The sequence below is a fragment of the Schistocerca gregaria genome, chromosome 6, assembly GCF_023897955.1.
Source record: "Schistocerca gregaria isolate iqSchGreg1 chromosome 6, iqSchGreg1.2, whole genome shotgun sequence".
In the NCBI taxonomy this organism is placed as follows: domain Eukaryota; kingdom Metazoa; phylum Arthropoda; class Insecta; order Orthoptera; family Acrididae; genus Schistocerca; species Schistocerca gregaria.
The window spans coordinates 148175532-148195050 of NC_064925.1; the positions used below are offsets into that span (position 1 = coordinate 148175532).

Below are 19519 nucleotides of genomic sequence, written 5' to 3' on the forward strand. Positions count from 1 at the left end.
GCTGGTGTCCCTCCATTGTGGATCCAGCCCAATGATTACTGGCCACTTATGGTGCCTACATTCGTAGCCTGCCAGAGCATCCCAATTACTGTCCGCTGTTGCTCAACTCAGTCATCCATCTGCCAGAGCGGTGGCCCCAATCAGGCTGTATTATCTCAGTTCAGGTGCAGGCTCTTCCCTCTGGTCTTGAGTCTTTCCCTCTCCAACCTGTTTCTGGGCCCATATAAATCTACTCCTGTGGTGTGTGCCCTGTCCATACCTTTTTGCTCGATTTAGCACAGTCCCTTCTGAGGCCCTCTGCTGCGGCTTTCAATCCTTGCCACGTTTCAAGGCTCTGACATTGTCTATACTGATGGTTTGGTGGTTGCTGGTTGTTTTGGTTATGCTCTTACTCTGCGGGATCATTACGAACAACACTCATTGCCAGCTTGCTCCAGTGTTTTCAATGCTGAAATAGTCGCCAAATCTCGCGCTTTAGAGTATATCTGCTCCTGCTCAGGTGTGATGACAAAACTAACGTAGCAGCTTGAAAATTGCAAAGATATACCATCAAATAAACGAAGCCTGAGCAGTTCACGAGCTACCGACTAGTGTTTCCCTCGCTTTCGTCTGGTGATGGCTATCCAGGAGTCCTCCATACTCTTGCCCATTGCAGCCACTCTGTGGTCATCGTGTGGACCCAGGGTCATGTCTACATACCAGCAAATGTACGTGTTGACACGATGGCCAAACAGACTGTCAGTGCCCCAGCCTTGGAGATTGGCCTTTCGGAGAGTGACCTCAGGTCTGTTTTGCGTGGGAAGGTACTTGGCACCTGGGCTGAAGAATGGAGCATCCTGCCTTCACCCAACAAACTTCACACTGCCAAGGAGACTGCTGGTGTGTGGTGCTCCACCTTACGAGCCTCCCACAAGGACTTTGTTGTCTTCTGCTGGCTGCCCATTGGCCACACCTGGATGTCAGACAGTTATTTATTGCACTGCGAGGACCCACATATACGTCGCTGTGGGTCAGTTTTGACGGGGGACCACATCTTCTTGGACTGCCTTCTTTTACCTCCGCTCAGGCAGACGTTTGAGCTACCTGATACGCTCCCTGCACTTTTATCAGATGACGCTGCAATGGGAGATTGTTTTGAGTTTTATTCGTGCAGGGGGTTTTTATCGCTTGATCTGAGTGTTTGTCCTTCTTCTATGTTCAGTATGACCTTTGGCCTACGATTTTAGACTGGGGTTTTTAGTGCGTTTCTCAGTGGTTGGCTTTTCTTTTTTTGTTTCTATGGTCGGCCAACCACTGTCACGCTATGTGTGATTTTCATTCCTTTTGTCTGGTCTCTGTCTTTCTTGTCCTGTGTCGTCTTTTGTCATCTCCATTGTTTGTTTTTAATCTTTGTGGGTGTTTAAAGTTCGTAAAAAAGGGACCGATGGCCCTAGTAGTCTGGTCCCTTCAATCCCACAAACCATCCAACCAAACCTCTAAAGATATCCAGAAATGGCAGCTACCCACCGATCATTGCGGGCAACCAAAACGTTTCCTAGTGCACTGATCAACGAATTTCTGACTGGCTCGCTATCTCCTCTCGTCCACGAGGAAGGATGTATCCCATAAAAACACTACATATAGTGCATTGTTTGGTGCACGTTTCGGCACTTGCTTCAACGGCAGATGTAATGTCACCAGAACCAGTCAAGCAATTTAGGAGACCACAAAAACAAAATACTTTATTCCATAATACATTTCATCTGCAAACTCACACATGTGAGTTGTCATATGTTTCTTTCTACATCTGAAGTGAATTTCCGTGACGAAAGTATTTTGCTTGTACCACATATTAACATATTTAATGAAGTCCTGGTATAGAGCAACGTGAGTGATGTTGGCAGTTACAATGATCAGTCAAGACGGAAAATTTTGAACGCAGTACAGAGTCAAGTATGCAAGCTTGAAGGTATACCACATTTACAGAATGATCCTGATTTCAAAATATCTCTGCTCCATCCCTTACTGGAATGCTTAATAGATTACAATGATGTTACAGAAGTCATGGGACACATCCTAATATGATGTCAGACATCCTTTTGCCCGACCTAATGCAGAAACTCGACATGACTGGACTCAACAAGTCCGTGGAATTCCCATATATTTTGGTGGGATTCGTGTTGGACGATACGGGTGGTCAAATCATTCGCTCGAATTCTTCAGAATATTCTTCACACATATCGCGAACGGTGTTAGCCGGTTGAGATGGCACATTGTCACCCATAAAAAGTCCGTTATTGTTTGGATACTTGAAGTTCAAGAATGGATGCAAACGGTCTCCAAGTAGCCGAACATCTGCAGGACCCACTCCATTTCATGTAAACACAGCCCCACACAGTTATGGCACCACCAACACATTACACAGTGCCTTGTTGATAACTTCGGTCCATGGTTTCGTTAGCCCAATGACATGTTCGAAACCTACCATCAGCTTTATCAACTGAAATCAGACTCATCTGACCGGGCCACCGTTTTCCAGTCATCTAGGACCCAACCGATAAGGTCACCAGCCCAGGAGAGCCTCTGCACGTGATTTATTGTTAGAAGAGGCAGTCGCGTCGGTAGTCTGCTACCAAACCCCATTAACGCTAAATTTGCCCTCACTGTCCTAACGCATAATTCGTCCTACGTCTCACATTGATTTACGCGGCTATTTCATGCACTGTTGCTTGTCTCTTAACACGAACAGCTCTGCACGAACATTGCTTCTCTGGGTTATTAAGTGAAGGGCGTCTGTCATTGTGGTGAGAGGTAATGTCTAGATTCAGGTGTTCTGGGCACAGTCTTGAGACGGTGGATCTTGAATTCCGAATTCCTGAATTCGAAATGGATCATTTCGTGCGTCTAGCTCCAGTTACCATTCCGCGTTCAAAGTCTGTTAATACCCGTCGTGCGGCCATAATCATGTCGGAAAATTTTCACATGAATCACCTGAATACAAATGACAGCCCCGCCATTGCACTGCCCTTTTGCACCTTGTATACGCCGTCTGTATAAGTGCACATCGCTATCGGATGACATATCGCCTCATTGAACAAACTCTTCTTCCATCTGGTGCAATGAAGTTATGATCACGTCTTTAGTATAAAGGCCTTGTTTTGTGAGAATTAAATGGGAATATTTGTCAAAAAGCAATTTTTTCCTCATAATACGATGAGATGTTTGCTGACTTGCTTGCTCGTCTCTTTTTGCGCAGTACTACTTTTCATGTTCTCAGTTTACTTTTTATTAGATTTCCTTCCAAGAGGTACATTTAACATGGAGACGTAGTACCGTGTCGAGGAACTTTTTAATTACTGTCGATGTTAAACATGGAAATCTTTAGCTCTTTGCTCGTATTCAAAACTTCGTTAGAGCTCGTGGGAAAGCAATATATAATTTTTATTTATGCAAGTGAGCTCTCCAGCTGTTTATCTCGTTGCTCGTCCACCTATCTAATCATAACCTGGGGGTTATTGCGAACACAGGATGATTTTATTTGTCTGTATATGAGAAATGACCATTTGTATTAGATTACACTCTGTCAGAAGTGGACATGATTTGAGATTCTTAACAAGTTTTCACTCCATTGTTTTTACTTACTAGCTAAGTTCTCAAATATATTTCATTCACATACACTGCATTTGCAGTGGAGTGGGAATGATACCTTCCACTGTGATAAAATTTTGGTTTTAAGTGAAAGTTTGAGCTCTGGAGTTATTTCCATTATACGTGCTTGCAGAGATGTACACTTCGAGATTACATCTTGCTATCAAACTGTCTCAGATCTCCTGCATTTTTCGGACATGTCCGAAAGAACAAAAACCACTCATTCAAATAACTGATTGGCCTCGATATGCAATGAATCTTCAGTACGGATGCATATTTACTTTCGACCTCCAAAGGGAATCAAAAATTAGCGACCAAGGAGTCGGAGATGTGGATCGGTGGAGCAAGGTGGGTGTGTGGTTTGGTGGGGGAGTGTGCCGAGTTAGTCGGTGCGTTTGCGGTATTGCGTCGCGTGGCGCTGTGGTTAACGCAACTGCCTGATAAGCAACAGATCCCGGGTTCGAGTCCCGTTCCGGCAAACTACTTCACTCGTCCCTAATGATTCCGCTTTGAGTCCCGGTGTAGCTAATATCACCAGTTCCTTCCCTTCCCTTTTCTTTCCTTTCTCTCTCTCCACTTCCAATTTTCAAAATAGGCAAGTTCTAACATTCATGGTGGTGTCTGTTTGTTCTACATCGTGTCTCCCTACCACTTTCGCTCAACGACGGTCTGAGTGTGTTTTTTATGGAATTGACTGGTTTGAACCTGGGACCTGTTGCTGGTAAGGAGACGCCAGACAACACATGACGTGTAGAATTCAGCTCCACTGCACTCCCTGCAAAAGAATCTTAATAATAACTAAATTTAGTGGAAGGGGTTCAAGGCTTTCCTATTTTTAGTTAGCTGGTAAAGTAACGTCGAAAATGCAGTTAAGTTTACCATTGGAAATTTTATTCTACTCACAAAACATTGTTTATAAATTGCACTAATGATAAAAGGAAGTGTTTTAATACAGGATGGTAAAAACCAACTGCGTTCAACAAAAATGTGAACGAATGTTTCCTGAATAGGTTTCCAAGTTCTACAATCGATCGAAGGATGACCTACGCCATATAACATCTATAATCTAGGTTTAAATTAGGTTTCACAAAAGAGAAAACTATCAAAATGGTCTACAGTGACACTCAGTTATCTTTAATTAATTATCTAACTTGTCGTAAATACAGTGGCTGATGTGGCTTCTCAATAACTATATAACAGAAATCATCGCGTTTCAGATTTTTACTTCAAGTGGCAAATGTGAACAGCATGAGCTTTAATCTGCGATAGACACTAGTATTACGCCATATGTTTGGCTGCACGGCCCGAATGACGGTGGTTTGAGTGGGACTAGTCTGAACACCTGTGGCACCGTCTGACCGCGGGTGTAACACCGTGGCAGTGAGTGTTCATACGTTCTGCTGAGCAGTGCCGATGGCGGCAGCCGAGGTTGTCAACTTCGCTGTTGTGCCTCTTCAGTTTGCTGTGGATTTAGTATTGTTCAGAAAATTCCCTTACAAGAAGTTACATGTTACGTGCATTGATACTCATATTCAGCTAGCAGTGGTAAACATCACTTACCTACTCCCGTGATTACCACCAGCTGGCAAATTCCATATGCTGATGCAGTAACAGTACTCTCAAATACTCCATGGCCGAATATTTCCAACGTATGTTATTTTTACATTGTAGCAAGGATCAAGCACCGTTCGTCTTTTAGACATGTGATACCTCTGCGGTCACGGGAACGAACTATTTTGTGTATCATGATGTATAAACCTAAGAACATTTTCGTAATCTGGCTCTCCGCAGCTGCAATGTGTTTCACGAAAAAAAAAATATTATATATTTAAGTCAGCGGCTCTCAAAAATTTATTTGAATTACTATTGGTTTCGCCCAATACGCGAACAATATGCTGGAACTGCATTTTATAGCATATGTCCTTTCATGCCTTGTCGTTAAGTTGTGTATTAATGATGTGTGTTAACAACAACACAAAGTTTTTCTATAAATTAACTACTTGGATACGTAATTCAAAACTGTTTGACAGCAGCTGACGGTGAGGCTGTGTTAATGTGTATCACATAAATGGACATGCTGACGAAAGTACTTTCTTTCCCACATATATTTACCTTCCAAGTCACGGTGGCAACGTCATCCAAGTTTAGGCAACTTGTATTTGTTGGATGGGGGAGGGGAGGGGAGGGGAGGGAGGTTGATTTGTATTTATGTAACCGTGGGTGCAATTAATACTCGAAAAGTGGTAGTAACTTCACTCCAAAGTAAGACATTTCTTCAAAAGTGTATATTATTAACTGAATAAGAGAATTATTTTTAACAACTTATCAATCATGGTTTGCGAACTACTGCTTTTTTTCAACATTAAAACACTCCTCTGAAGGTGCTTGAAATGGATTTTATTGCCAAACATTTTGCAAAATAAACTATAATTGTTCGCTTGTACTTAAGTAAACTGGCGTTAACTAGGAAATATCACTGCTACGAATTTACCACGATGTGTGCCAATATGAAGTTTAGGACACCAACACCTCACTCGACGTCGCCAAATAATTAAAGTATCTCTGATCTGCTGCCGATCGCACTCTTGTTTCTGTGTCCCTTGAGAACTTAAGCATCAGCGAGAAACAGCTTAATTTCAAGCTTCGTGAATTCACAGGTTCGTGAATCTATAAAAGAAGAAAAAGAAGTTTGTAATAATCACATAGTTTGATCAACGTATCAGTTACATACTAACAAATTAAAATTGTTAGAAGGTAATTGTAAAAATTTCTGTTGTATCAGCTACATTGCAAAATTGTTAGTTCATGTGAGAACTATACCAGCTACGCAGGTATCCCTGCTCGAAAACGGAAACTTTAAATGTCCTCTACAGTGAGGAACTTGTAGTACATTTTATTAACGGTACAGATTTCTAACAGTGAGAAGTTTTGGGGTCGTTTTAAGATCTATGAACATCTCGTCCGCAAAATAAAGAATGGTCGTAAGACGGTTCTCTTACTCCTGGCTTGTCTCTCAGTTGGTGTGTAATAAGTTCCATAAAGTGGCAGTTTTGGAAAAGGGTGCTATACCCTAAAGCACTATTCTGAGGCAGTAAGTTATTAACTAGTATATACTGAATACACTATGTTTAGGGAAAGGAGTAGGTATTTTTGAGATTAGCAATTAAATATAACGCCATGCTAGGACACAGCTATATCAACATCCCACACTACTGGCCGTTACAATTACTACACCACGAAGATGACGTGCTACAGACGCGAAATGTAACCGACAGGAAGAAGATGCTGTGATATGCAAATGATTAGCTTTTCAGTGTTCACACAAGGTTGGCGCCGCAGGCGACACCTACAACGTGCTGACATGAGGAAAGTTTCCAACCGGTTTCTCATACACAAACATCAGTCTACCGGCGTTGCCTGGTGAAACGTATTTCTGATGCCTCGTGTAAGGAGGAGAAATGCGTACCATCATGTTTCCGATTTTGATAAAGGTCTGATTGTAGCCTATCGCGATTGCGGTTTATCGTATCGCGACATTGCTGCTCGCAGTGGTCGAGATCCAATGACTGTTGGCAGAATATGGAATCGGTGGGTTCAGGAGGGTAATACGGAACGCCGTTCTGGATCCCAACGGCTTCGTATCACTAGTAGTCGAGATGACAGACATCTTATCCGCATGACTGACTGTAACGGATCGTGCAGCCACGTCTCGATCCCTGAGTCAACAGATCGTGACGTTTGCAATACAACAGCCATCTGCACGAACAGTTCGACGACGTTCGCAGCAGCATGGACTATGCTCGAAGACCATGGCTGCGGTTACCCTTGACGCTGCGTCACAGACAGGCTCGCGTGCGATGGTGTACTCAACGACGAACCTGGGTGCACGAATGGCAAAATGTCATTTTTTCGGATGAATCCAGGTTCTGTTTACAGAATCATGATGGTCGCATCCGTGTTTAAAAACATCGCGGTGAACGCGCGTTGGAAACCCTACATTTCAGCAGGATAATGCACGACCGCATGTTGCAGGACCTGTACGGGCCTTTCTGGGTACAGAAAATGTTCGGCTGCTGACCTGGCCAGCACATTCTCTAGATCTCTCACCAACTGAAAACGTCTGGTCAATGGTGGCCGAGCAACTGGCTCGTCACAATACGCCAGTCACTAGTCTTGTTGAAATGTGGTATCGTGTTGAAGCTGCATGGACAGCTGTACCGGTGCACGCCATCCAAGCTCTGACTCAATGCCCAGGCGTATCAAGGCCGTTGTTACGGCCAGAGGTGGTTGTTCTGGGTGCTTATTTCTCAGGATCTATGCACCCCAATTGCATGAAAATGTAAACACATCTTAGTTGTCCTATAATATATTTGCCCAATGAATACTCGTTTACCATCTACATTTCTTCTTTGTGTAGCAAATTTAATGGCCAGTAGTGTATTTTAACGTAGAAAATAGTTATTTATACAGACGGAGAAGCAGCTTCTTTATTTCGTAATATCATATGGGAGCAAACAAGGCAAAAGCTTTATCACATCTGTAAGTAGGTCCTCTGTTATCATACCTTCATGAAGTAACAAGGTACTTGACAGTGAATTTTTTCTGTTTTCTGAGACTTACGAAACTGTTTTAATCAAGTTGCATCGAGCTGTCGAAGCCATGTCACCACGCCATGCTGAGGTCGCATGCAACAGCCCTCTCGTTAAATAACACAGACGAATCTTGTTAAATTGTCGTTTGCATCTTCTGAAAGGGATTCAACCATAAATGTACTTATTTTGTCAACGGTGCATTAATTATGTGAGTGCCCGATAAGCTGATAAAACAATCTCAGCACAAAAGTATATTCGACCATTCAACAACAGTGGTATAATTTTAGTAGAGAGTACATGTTTCGAGAATTATTAAGTAAGTTCTGCCCCGGTAAGGCTGACAGGTGCACCAATCACAGTATGAGAGTGAAATATCGTTGCAAGTGGAAATGTACTGCAAAGTTGCAGTACGCAGGGCAGTAAAACAGTTGTGGGGAAAAACGTCTCAATTCCACACAGGCTCATGATGATATTCTGAGGGTATATTTATTTATTTATTTATGCATTTATTTTACCTGGCATACTCAGATTGAACGAGTTACAGTTACTGAATAACATTAAGAACATTTAACGTATTATGCAGTATTGATGTCAAACGAAAAAAAATTGAGATTATAACAGTAGTACAATGATAGTTATAACAATAAAAATAATTATAACAATCAACGATAATAATGATAATAATAATGATAATAGTAATAATAATAATAATAATAGTGACTAAGTATATGAAAGTAAACATACATTTCTTTTGTGAATGTCAGTTAGTTGGAATTTTCTCGTTATATTCTTGCAGCTTGTGAGTTATTCTCATCGAGCAGAGACATAAGACGATAGATTGGGTGAAAGAGATATATAAGAGGTAGATAGGTTTGAGGAAGAGAAAAAGAATGGTAAAATTCGAAGCTGTGATGGAGAGAAGAAAGAAAGAGATGTTAGGGGCACAACAATGGTGGCTATACCGTCCCTAATATGTAAGTTTTGAGTTCCCTCTTGAATGTTGAGTAGTTCTGGATAAGACGCAGATCACAGGGGAGTGCGTTCCATAGTCGTATGGCTGAGATGGAGAATGACACGGAGAAAGATTTTGTGTTATGTAAAGGTACAGCCAAGATGATAGACGTATCCGATCTGGTATTGCGATTGTGGAATGATGATAGATGTTTAATGTGAGAAGATAAGTATTGAGGGCACCAGTGGCTAAGAAATTGATGAAGTAAGCACATCGTGTGGAGATCGCGTGCCTTATGTGGGCGTATCCAACCTAGCTGGGAGTATGAAGGACTGATATGATCATACAACCGAATATTGCACACGTATCTGACGCAAGCATTCATCACTAGCTCGAGGCATCTAGAATTTTCACTATTCGTGCCGTGTTGAACTACATCGCAGTAGTAAAGATTAGGCAAGACTAGTGTTTGGACTAATTTTTGTTTAACGTGGGTTGGAAATATTTTTCTAAATTTTTGAATTGCATGTAGGGAGGAGAGCGATTTCCGGCAAGCTGTGACTGTTTGTTCTTCCCAGTTCAGGTGTTCATCCAAGATTATTCCAAGGTCTTTTACTGTTTTTTGGTATGGTAGTTGGGTACCATTGAGGAGTATTTTAGGGACCGTTTCGCGAAAGTACCGGCTGATTAACTTTGGATGAGATATAAGTGTGACCTGGGATTTCTTGGGGTTTAGTTTCAGACCTAGGTTCTGTGCCCATCGAGAAACAGAGCAAAGATCTGCGTTCATACTCGCTACTGCGCCAGCAATGTTTTTGGGGCTTGCACTTATGTACAGTTGGATGTCGTCAGCATATAGATGGTAGCTGCAGGAGTGAATCACTGAAGAAATATCATTAATATACAGTGAGAAGAGTAGTGGACCAAGGACGGAGCCTTGGGGAACTCCAGAGCGCACGCTTTTCCATGATGACTTTTCCGACCCACAAATGACTTGTTGACTTCTGTTTTTGAGGTAGCTGTCGAACCAGTGTATTGCGCTGTTTGAGAAATTCAGCGGTTTCATTTTAATTAGTAATATATCGAAGTCAACTATGTCAAAAGCCTTGCTAAAGTCAAGCAGTGTTAGGATAGTAGCTTCACGTCTGTCCATAGCATGTTTAATGTCATCAGTTACTTTGATTAATGCAGTTGCTGTACTATGGTGCTTTCGAAAGCCTGACTGATATTCGTCATGGATGTTATGAGTTTTGAGGTAATCCGTCAGCTGTTCATGGACGATGTATTCTAGGGCTTTAGATATTGCAGGTAGTATGCTGATCGGCCTGTAGTCACCTGGCGACTTAGGGTTGTCAGTCTTTGGTATAGGCTGGATTAAACTTTGCTTCCACTCAGTAGGATATATACTACTGACAAGAGACAGGTTGAAGATGTCTGTGATAATTGGAATAATAGTGGCTACGACGTTTTTAATCATGCCAATGCTCACTCCATCATTTCCTACTGCCTCGGAAGAGATTCTCATAATTGCCTTGTGTACTGTGCCGGTAGTGACATGTTTTAGGAAAAACTTGTCTCTCAAGAGATTGATATCTTGGGGCTGGTAATTTGTCGCTGCGTGGCAGATTACAGCTGTTGAGAAGAAATCGTTTAATTCTTCTGCAGACGCTTGATAAACAGCGTCATATCTTCGCTTCCCTATACCGAAACTGTGCAGCTTTTTCCACAGTGCAGCAGGTTTTGATATGCCGCATACGACAGAGCGGGCATGTCTGATTTTGGCATTTCTCACGCTTTGCTTGGTTCTGTTTCGGAGTTTCCTATAAGCTTCGTACGCCTCGGGAGTTGGGTTACGCTTGAAGGCCCTGTGTGCAGCATCACGTTTATTCATTAACTGGCGTAATGCAGTGGTGAGCCATGGAGCAGGAGCTCTCTTTACCTTGACAGTGCGTTGAGGAGCATGTTTATCCCAGGAGCGATGTCGCATACAGCCGTAGTGAAATGGTGTCAACAATTTGAGCGAGGCCGCACAGACGTGTCTGATGCTGAAGATCATGTTTTGGGCAAGTTGAGTGAACATAGAAAGATACGGAAGGATAGGGATGTCCCGGCCATGGGAGGTTCAGACAGCGGTTCTCGAATGCCTCCGTCTCCAGACAGAACGTTCCGACAGTTGTTAACAGAAACTGGGGGCCTTTTTTGTCAGTTCGAAGTCTTCAATTAAAGTTACTTGCCCTGTCTCAAAAACATCTAACTCAGTTTTTGAAGACCCTCGAATAAGTATAGGTTACAACAAGTTGTGTTTTATTTTGCCGTAAATAACACCATTGCGTATAGAACGTAGCAAGGAAGATTTCTGATTATGCTTCTAGAATAGGGAGGACGTAAAACTAATCAGCAACAAATTGGGATAGTAATTCGACGAAATATGATATTGGACAGAGTCTTAGACCTCGTAGCATCCAACATACCCAAATATTCAACTCTTGACAGAGGAAAGCGACAGCCAGCATTAACCTGTGAGAACGTCAAAGGAGACGACTTTTAGGATGTTAAAACGGCCACAGAAGTATCTGAGCTGTCACACTGAAACATTTTATGGAATTTAAGATGTGACACCGAAATAAAAAAGCCTCGAAAGAATTATTAAGATGCCATGTACAAGAATATGTCGGAGGTAGTTGTGATCGAAGACGCACCCTGTGTCAATTATAGCAAAGGAAATACAGCTCCGATCTCCGATTTAAGCAAAGTCAAAATTTAATCGGAATGAGAGTAATGAGTGCAACAGATGAAATATTCAGTGAGTGCCATATCAAAATTCAGCAGAAATATCTGAATAAAAGTCATGACACGTTTAAGTATTACGGAGAGTCAATAAGACTCGTATCGAACTGCTTAGTGAAGTTACTGGCATCGAAACGTAAGACGGCAGAAAGAATGGCTAGATACTGTTTTCCATAACCCGAAAATGCTTCACTTCGGAATATTGAAATACAGTTCCTTCTTTCGATTATCACAACTTAACTCATTGCACTAAGGTTCTATGAAGGTTTTCCTGAACTGAATTTGAATATTTGAAGTTTAATATGTGGTAACGAGTGTCTCTTGGTAACAGTAAGATGTATTGTGTAGGCTGTAAGTACGTATCCAACACTAACAAAAACAAATTTTGAACGTACTTACATCATTAATGCTGTTGGCAATTAAGAACCGAACTTACCAATATGGATCCTGTGTATTTATACAGCACTGGCAGAAAATGTCTGTATACTTCATCGGATAGTTTCTTAGTTTTATACACGGTGATTAAGCCTGTGTCGCCTCCAAGCTAAGCGCAATCTGTAGAAATGGACGGAAGTTGTAGAAATTGATTTACTATGTGTTCTAGTTACAGAGCGTATGTGGATAAGCAAACACCTTTATGTACCTTATCTTCCAGGCACTTCTCGAAAATGCGTACAACACGAGAAACAAGTTTGACATCAGATCTTCAGCTACAGCAGGTAACATAGACAATGTCATTCTTCACACTAGCATATCCTCGTCATCACACAGACGATGAAACAGTGCACCTAGGTGCTCTACAATGAAACGAATTACGAAAATCAACTTCGTTGCAATATGATGGTTGGCTACAGAGGTTTCTTTTCCGATAAGCTTCAAAAATACAGTTTAACAAATTTGATTAATTACCTTTTACTGTGGAAGTAACTCGTCCATAAATGGCACATACATTCTTGCATGCCAATAGCCATGACATGCTCCTTTCTTCTGCCACTAACTTTTCTATATTCACAACTGTGCCCTGACAGTTTTGATCTGTTACGTCACCGCAGTAACTAATAGTTGATTTATGCTCGTGTAATTCTCCAAGAGCACACTCATAGCAAGTGTGAGCCTGAAAAAGAAACGGAACTTTGAGAAAAATAGACACTGAAAAACAGGAAGTTTGACAACATCTGCACGTAGCTGTGAAAATCCCTGTAAATCCTAAACGCTCGAACAACATAAACCAGCAAAGTCTTTAGAACACCAAAGTCTGTACCAAGCTTGGTGACAGGTAAGAATGTGTCCAAATTACAGCAAATTCTTTCTAATTTTAGTTGTGGTAAGCCACAACGTGTTTATAGAATGTGTCCAAAAAGCTCCGATAGTTACCCGCTAAAAGCATGTTTGGATATATTTCACTGTTAGTATTTACGAGCTCTTTGGCACATGCATTTATTATCATGTTTCTTCTCTCAAATGATATCTGAAATTATTTTAATTTCGCATTTCTATTACTGCATTCATACATTCAAGGTTCATTGTTACCCTTCGTAGCGTATTGTTGCATTATCTTATAAATTTCTAAATGTATGATTCAGGTAGCTATGTAATTCCCATAGATGGTCTGATAAAATAACGGTGGGAAATCACGCTGTTCAAAGGAATCGTAGTGAAGATCTAAGACAATTGCCTCGGAAAATAACCCTACAGTTTATTACGAGCTCTAAGATGTACGCCAATGTGGGGAGTTGACCATGGCCTACACCTTTGGCGTATTCGAGTATGAGAGTGTAATACGAGAAATATTACTAGAAAGCATTTACTTCAGTGCTAATTTTAATTTCTGATTTAGAAGTACGAATTAGGGAGATAAGATTTTTCACCGTGCAGGGAACATGGACTTGGTGTAATGTTTAACTGAGAAGGATTATCGCAATTTGACGTTTGTTGCGATAGTGGTGTGACATACCTCTTCAGGTAGCGAGGCATCACACAAACGTGAAATCGCGATGTTCATACCCGGGTCGCAGATCATCTCGTCATCATCATCCTCATACAAGGTCAGCCTGTGCCTGAGAAACACCCAAAGGCAGCATCCTCCTTTCTTGCAGAGCAAACTCCTGAACATGCTGTGAAACGTCTGCCAAACGCAAAGGCCCGTGTTACTATCTGTCGAATGGTGCCTGACTCGTGGGTATCAGTAACAAAAAAAAGTTATACCGACGTATCCGAGCAATACGAATAATAATAATAACTATAATTCTTTATATACTCAGAGGATTGTGATACTGGTCTGTCCGGGCGGCATTTTTGGTGTTGGCATTTTTGGTGTTGGCATTTTTGGTGTTGGCATTTTTGGTGTTGGCATTTTTGGTGTTGGCATTTTTGGTGTTGGCATTTTTGGTGTTGGCATTTTTGGTGTTGGCATTTTTGGTGTTGGCATTTTTGGTGTTGGCATTTTTGGTGTTGGCATTTTTGGTGTTGGCATTTTTGGTGTTGGCATTTTTGGTGTTGGCATTTTTGGTGTTGGCATTTTTGGTGTTGGCATTTTTGGTGTTGGCATTTTTGGTGTTGGCATTTTTGGTGTTGGCATTTTTGGTGTTGGCATTTTTGGTGTTGGCATTTTTGGTGTTGGCATTTTTGGTGTTGGCATTTTTGGTGTTGGCATTTTTGGTGTTGGCATTTTTGGTGTTGGCATTTTTGGTGTTGGCATTTTTGGTGTTGGCATTTTTGGTGTTGGCATTTTTGGTGTTGGCATTTTTGGTGTTGGCATTTTTGGTGTTGGCATTTTTGGTGTTGGCATTTTTGGTGTTGGCATTTTTGGTGTTGGCATTTTTGGTGTTGGCATTTTTGGTGTTGGCATTTTTGGTGTTGGCATTTTTGGTGTTGGCATTTTTGGTGTTGGCATTTTTGGTGTTGGCATTTTTGGTGTTGGCATTTTTGGTGTTGGCATTTTTGGTGTTGGCATTTTTGGTGTTGGCATTTTTGGTGTTGGCATTTTTGGTGTTGGCATTTTTGGTGTTGGCATTTTTGGTGTTGGCATTTTTGGTGTTGGCATTTTTGGTGTTGGCATTTTTGGTGTTGGCATTTTTGGTGTTGGCATTTTTGGTGTTGGCATTTTTGGTGTTGGCATTTTTGGTGTTGGCATTTTTGGTGTTGGCATTTTTGGTGTTGGCATTTTTGGTGTTGGCATTTTTGGTGTTGGCATTTTTGGTGTTGGCATTTTTGGTGTTGGCATTTTTGGTGTTGGCATTTTTGGTGTTGGCATTTTTGGTGTTGGCATTTTTGGTGTTGGCATTTTTGGTGTTGGCATTTTTGGTGTTGGCATTTTTGGTGTTGGCATTTTTGGTGTTGGCATTTTTGGTGTTGGCATTTTTGGTGTTGGCATTTTTGGTGTTGGCATTTTTGGTGTTGGCATTTTTGGTGTTGGCATTTTTGGTGTTGGCATTTTTGGTGTTGGCATTTTTGGTGTTGGCATTTTTGGTGTTGGCATTTTTGGTGTTGGCATTTTTGGTGTTGGCATTTTTGGTGTTGGCATTTTTGGTGTTGGCATTTTTGGTGTTGGCATTTTTGGTGTTGGCATTTTTGGTGTTGGCATTTTTGGTGTTGGCATTTTTGGTGTTGGCATTTTTGGTGTTGGCATTTTTGGTGTTGGCATTTTTGGTGTTGGCATTTTTGGTGTTGGCATTTTTGGTGTTGGCATTTTTGGTGTTGGCATTTTTGGTGTTGGCATTTTTGGTGTTGGCATTTTTGGTGTTGGCATTTTTGGTGTTGGCATTTTTGGTGTTGGCATTTTTGGTGTTGGCATTTTTGGTGTTGGCATTTTTGGTGTTGGCATTTTTGGTGTTGGCATTTTTGGTGTTGGCATTTTTGGTGTTGGCATTTTTGGTGTTGGCATTTTTGGTGTTGGCATTTTTGGTGTTGGCATTTTTGGTGTTGGCATTTTTGGTGTTGGCATTTTTGGTGTTGGCATTTTTGGTGTTGGCATTTTTGGTGTTGGCATTTTTGGTGTTGGCATTTTTGGTGTTGGCATTTTTGGTGTTGGCATTTTTGGTGTTGGCATTTTTGGTGTTGGCATTTTTGGTGTTGGCATTTTTGGTGTTGGCATTTTTGGTGTTGGCATTTTTGGTGTTGGCATTTTTGGTGTTGGCATTTTTGGTGTTGGCATTTTTGGTGTTGGCATTTTTGGTGTTGGCATTTTTGGTGTTGGCATTTTTGGTGTTGGCATTTTTGGTGTTGGCATTTTTGGTGTTGGCATTTTTGGTGTTGGCATTTTTGGTGTTGGCATTTTTGGTGTTGGCATTTTTGGTGTTGGCATTTTTGGTGTTGGCATTTTTGGTGTTGGCATTTTTGGTGTTGGCATTTTTGGTGTTGGCATTTTTGGTGTTGGCATTTTTGGTGTTGGCATTTTTGGTGTTGGCATTTTTGGTGTTGGCATTTTTGGTGTTGGCATTTTTGGTGTTGGCATTTTTGGTGTTGGCATTTTTGGTGTTGGCATTTTTGGTGTTGGCATTTTTGGTGTTGGCATTTTTGGTGTTGGCATTTTTGGTGTTGGCATTTTTGGTGTTGGCATTTTTGGTGTTGGCATTTTTGGTGTTGGCATTTTTGGTGTTGGCATTTTTGGTGTTGGCATTTTTGGTGTTGGCATTTTTGGTGTTGGCATTTTTGGTGTTGGCATTTTTGGTGTTGGCATTTTTGGTGTTGGCATTTTTGGTGTTGGCATTTTTGGTGTTGGCATTTTTGGTGTTGGCATTTTTGGTGTTGGCATTTTTGGTGTTGGCATTTTTGGTGTTGGCATTTTTGGTGTTGGCATTTTTGGTGTTGGCATTTTTGGTGTTGGCATTTTTGGTGTTGGCATTTTTGGTGTTGGCATTTTTGGTGTTGGCATTTTTGGTGTTGGCATTTTTGGTGTTGGCATTTTTGGTGTTGGCATTTTTGGTGTTGGCATTTTTGGTGTTGGCATTTTTGGTGTTGGCATTTTTGGTGTTGGCATTTTTGGTGTTGGCATTTTTGGTGTTGGCATTTTTGGTGTTGGCATTTTTGGTGTTGGCATTTTTGGTGTTGGCATTTTTGGTGTTGGCATTTTTGGTGTTGGCATTTTTGGTGTTGGCATTTTTGGTGTTGGCAAGACCTGTGCATTTGATACCGAAGCTCTACAACCCAACTTGCATAAACTTCTTGTTTTCAGTGTGGCGGAGGGTAAAAGGGATATGGGTCAAAGTAATTTTGCAGGTATATATAAATTTCTAACAACCAAAATTTAGATTTTCTCGCCTAGTTTGAAGACGTTTTCACCTCTAACAGAAATATTGTGTAGATTGGTGTAAGTAGGATTAAATGATTACTGTCAACTGTATTAACAATGTTCTAACACAAACGTATGCCGTCTACCATTTTCGCTGACATGTATGTGATATGTAGTTAGAAAATATTTATAAAGTCCCGACACATTTTTAGATGATCAGGGAATCGTGAGAAGACTATAGGTTATTGCACAACTGAGTTGCGTATAAACCGCGTGTGGCGGTAAATCTAGACATCGTTCCACTGAACGATCGATGACCTGTCACTAGACACACAGTTTTATCGTTTTACATTTAACTATCCGTCTAGGCACTTAGCATTACCAATCGTGAAATTCGTAGCGTGTTCAAGTGAGGCTGGATGCCAATTCTCTCAGACGCTAGAGACAAAAGCTTCTTGTATCAGCGAAATTTGCCGACGTTGTACCAGACGAGTAGGTACAGTGTCATATATCCGTCGCTACAGCTCATACACGGAGGAAAGATGATGTGCCTTATCGAAGGGAGGTTCTAGATACTGGAATTCGTATTTTTTTCTACAATTATATACTAGCAACAGTCCTTGCAGCCCTTTTAGTTCCTTTCAATATTTCCTCTTGCTACGAACTCTTTACCTTGTGTAATAATTCTTTTTTGAATATAAACTCCAATGATTGGGATGAGGCCTTCCCATACCCAAATTACTATAACAGTCTCGTATCGGTACTTCCTCCTAATTTAGTTGCTATCATTCGCCTTACATCCAAAACAGACCACAACTACAATTATTTAATAGAGATCGTGTAGCTAAAATTATTTTCGATGAGGTTTCCCCAATAAGGAGATAAGATAGCGGTGTAGTTGTATATAGACACAGCAACCTGTTTTGATGTTGCTGCGAAGCTACTTTCTTATTTTTCTTGATATCGTAAAATCATGTGCTTTTTCCCTTGTTAAACGTACCGTTCGTCCAAGTCTCTACGGTTTTTAATAATGATTATTTAGGTTCTAGGTTTCCACCATTCTTTTTCACATCCTCTACCCAGGTAATGTGCACGGGACGATGAACGTAGCCAATCAGATACATGTGTTGGGTACAACTTTGTGGCTTAGACTGAAGTTGGAGTTAGTGTAATGTTTCCTTGCAACCTAGAGATCAGCGGATCCAGGTCCATCCGTAGAAACATACGGAACGAGTTGCTAACTGGCTTTACAGTACTTGGGTTGTAATTTATATGGGAAAATATGATTTTCTTAGGCGTACTCGTAAAGATAAACCGTAATTTTTCATTATTACTGTGACTGCAGATGCACATCAACAAAATCAAAACGAAGATAATGGCATGTATTCGAATCAAATCATATGTTGCTCATGTAATTAGATTAGTAAATGAGACACTTAAAATAGTACATGAGTTTTTCTATTTGGGAAGTAAAATAACTGATGATGGTCGAAGTAGCGATGATATACAGTGTAGACTGGCAATGCCAAGGAAAGAATTTCTGAAGAAGTTTGTTAACATCTAGTATAGATATAAGTGTCAGAAAGTATTTCTCTGAAAGTATTTCTACGAAGTGTAGCCGTGTATGGAAGTGAAACGTGGACGATACGTAGTTTAGACAAGAAGAGAATAGAACCTTTCGAAATGTGGTGCTACAGAAGAATGCTGAAGATTAGACTGTTAGATCACGTAACTAATCAGGAGGCACTGAATAGAATAGGGGAGAAGAGGAATTTGTGACACAAGTTGACTAGAAGAAGGGATCGGTTGGTAATACATGTTCTGAGGCATCGAGGGATCACAAATTTAGCATTGGAGGGCAGCGTGGAGGGTAAAAATCGTAGAGGGAGACCAAGAGATGGATACACTAAGCAGATTCAGAAGGATGTACGCTGAAGTAGGTACTGGGAGATGGAGCTTGCACAGGATAGAGTAGCATGGAGAGCTGCATCCAACCAATTCTGGACTGAATACAGCAACAGCAACAACAACAACAACAACAACAAGTGTGACTGCATGAGTTTTCATTTGTCTTCGGAAATACAATCCTGTTATTGTAGCACATCCGTAATTATACACAATTTAAGTATGTTCCTGGACGCGAGTTCGATTTATCAACAAGTTACTTTTTGAGCACATAGAATCGAAGTAATGTACTAAAACGCTTACAAAATTTTAAAAATAAACGCTTCACTTTGGACAGCTGTTTAGAGTTTTACTTTCGCAATTTAATTTTCGCAGCTGCCATAATATTACAGTAGTGAGAGTTACACCTATAGATTATTTTCATTA

The 19519-nt window shown here is 41.0% G+C and overlaps 1 protein-coding gene across 1 annotated transcript; it reads right to left on the reverse strand.

Moving 5' to 3' along the window:
* Positions 1 to 14215: 14215 nt before the first annotated feature.
* Positions 14216 to 17056, reverse strand: LOC126278777 (proteoglycan 4-like). The gene has a single exon (XM_049979054.1). The coding sequence runs from the start codon at positions 17054 to 17056 to the stop codon at positions 14216 to 14218; it is 2841 nt and encodes a 946-aa protein (XP_049835011.1).
* Positions 17057 to 19519: the final 2463 nt, after the last annotated feature.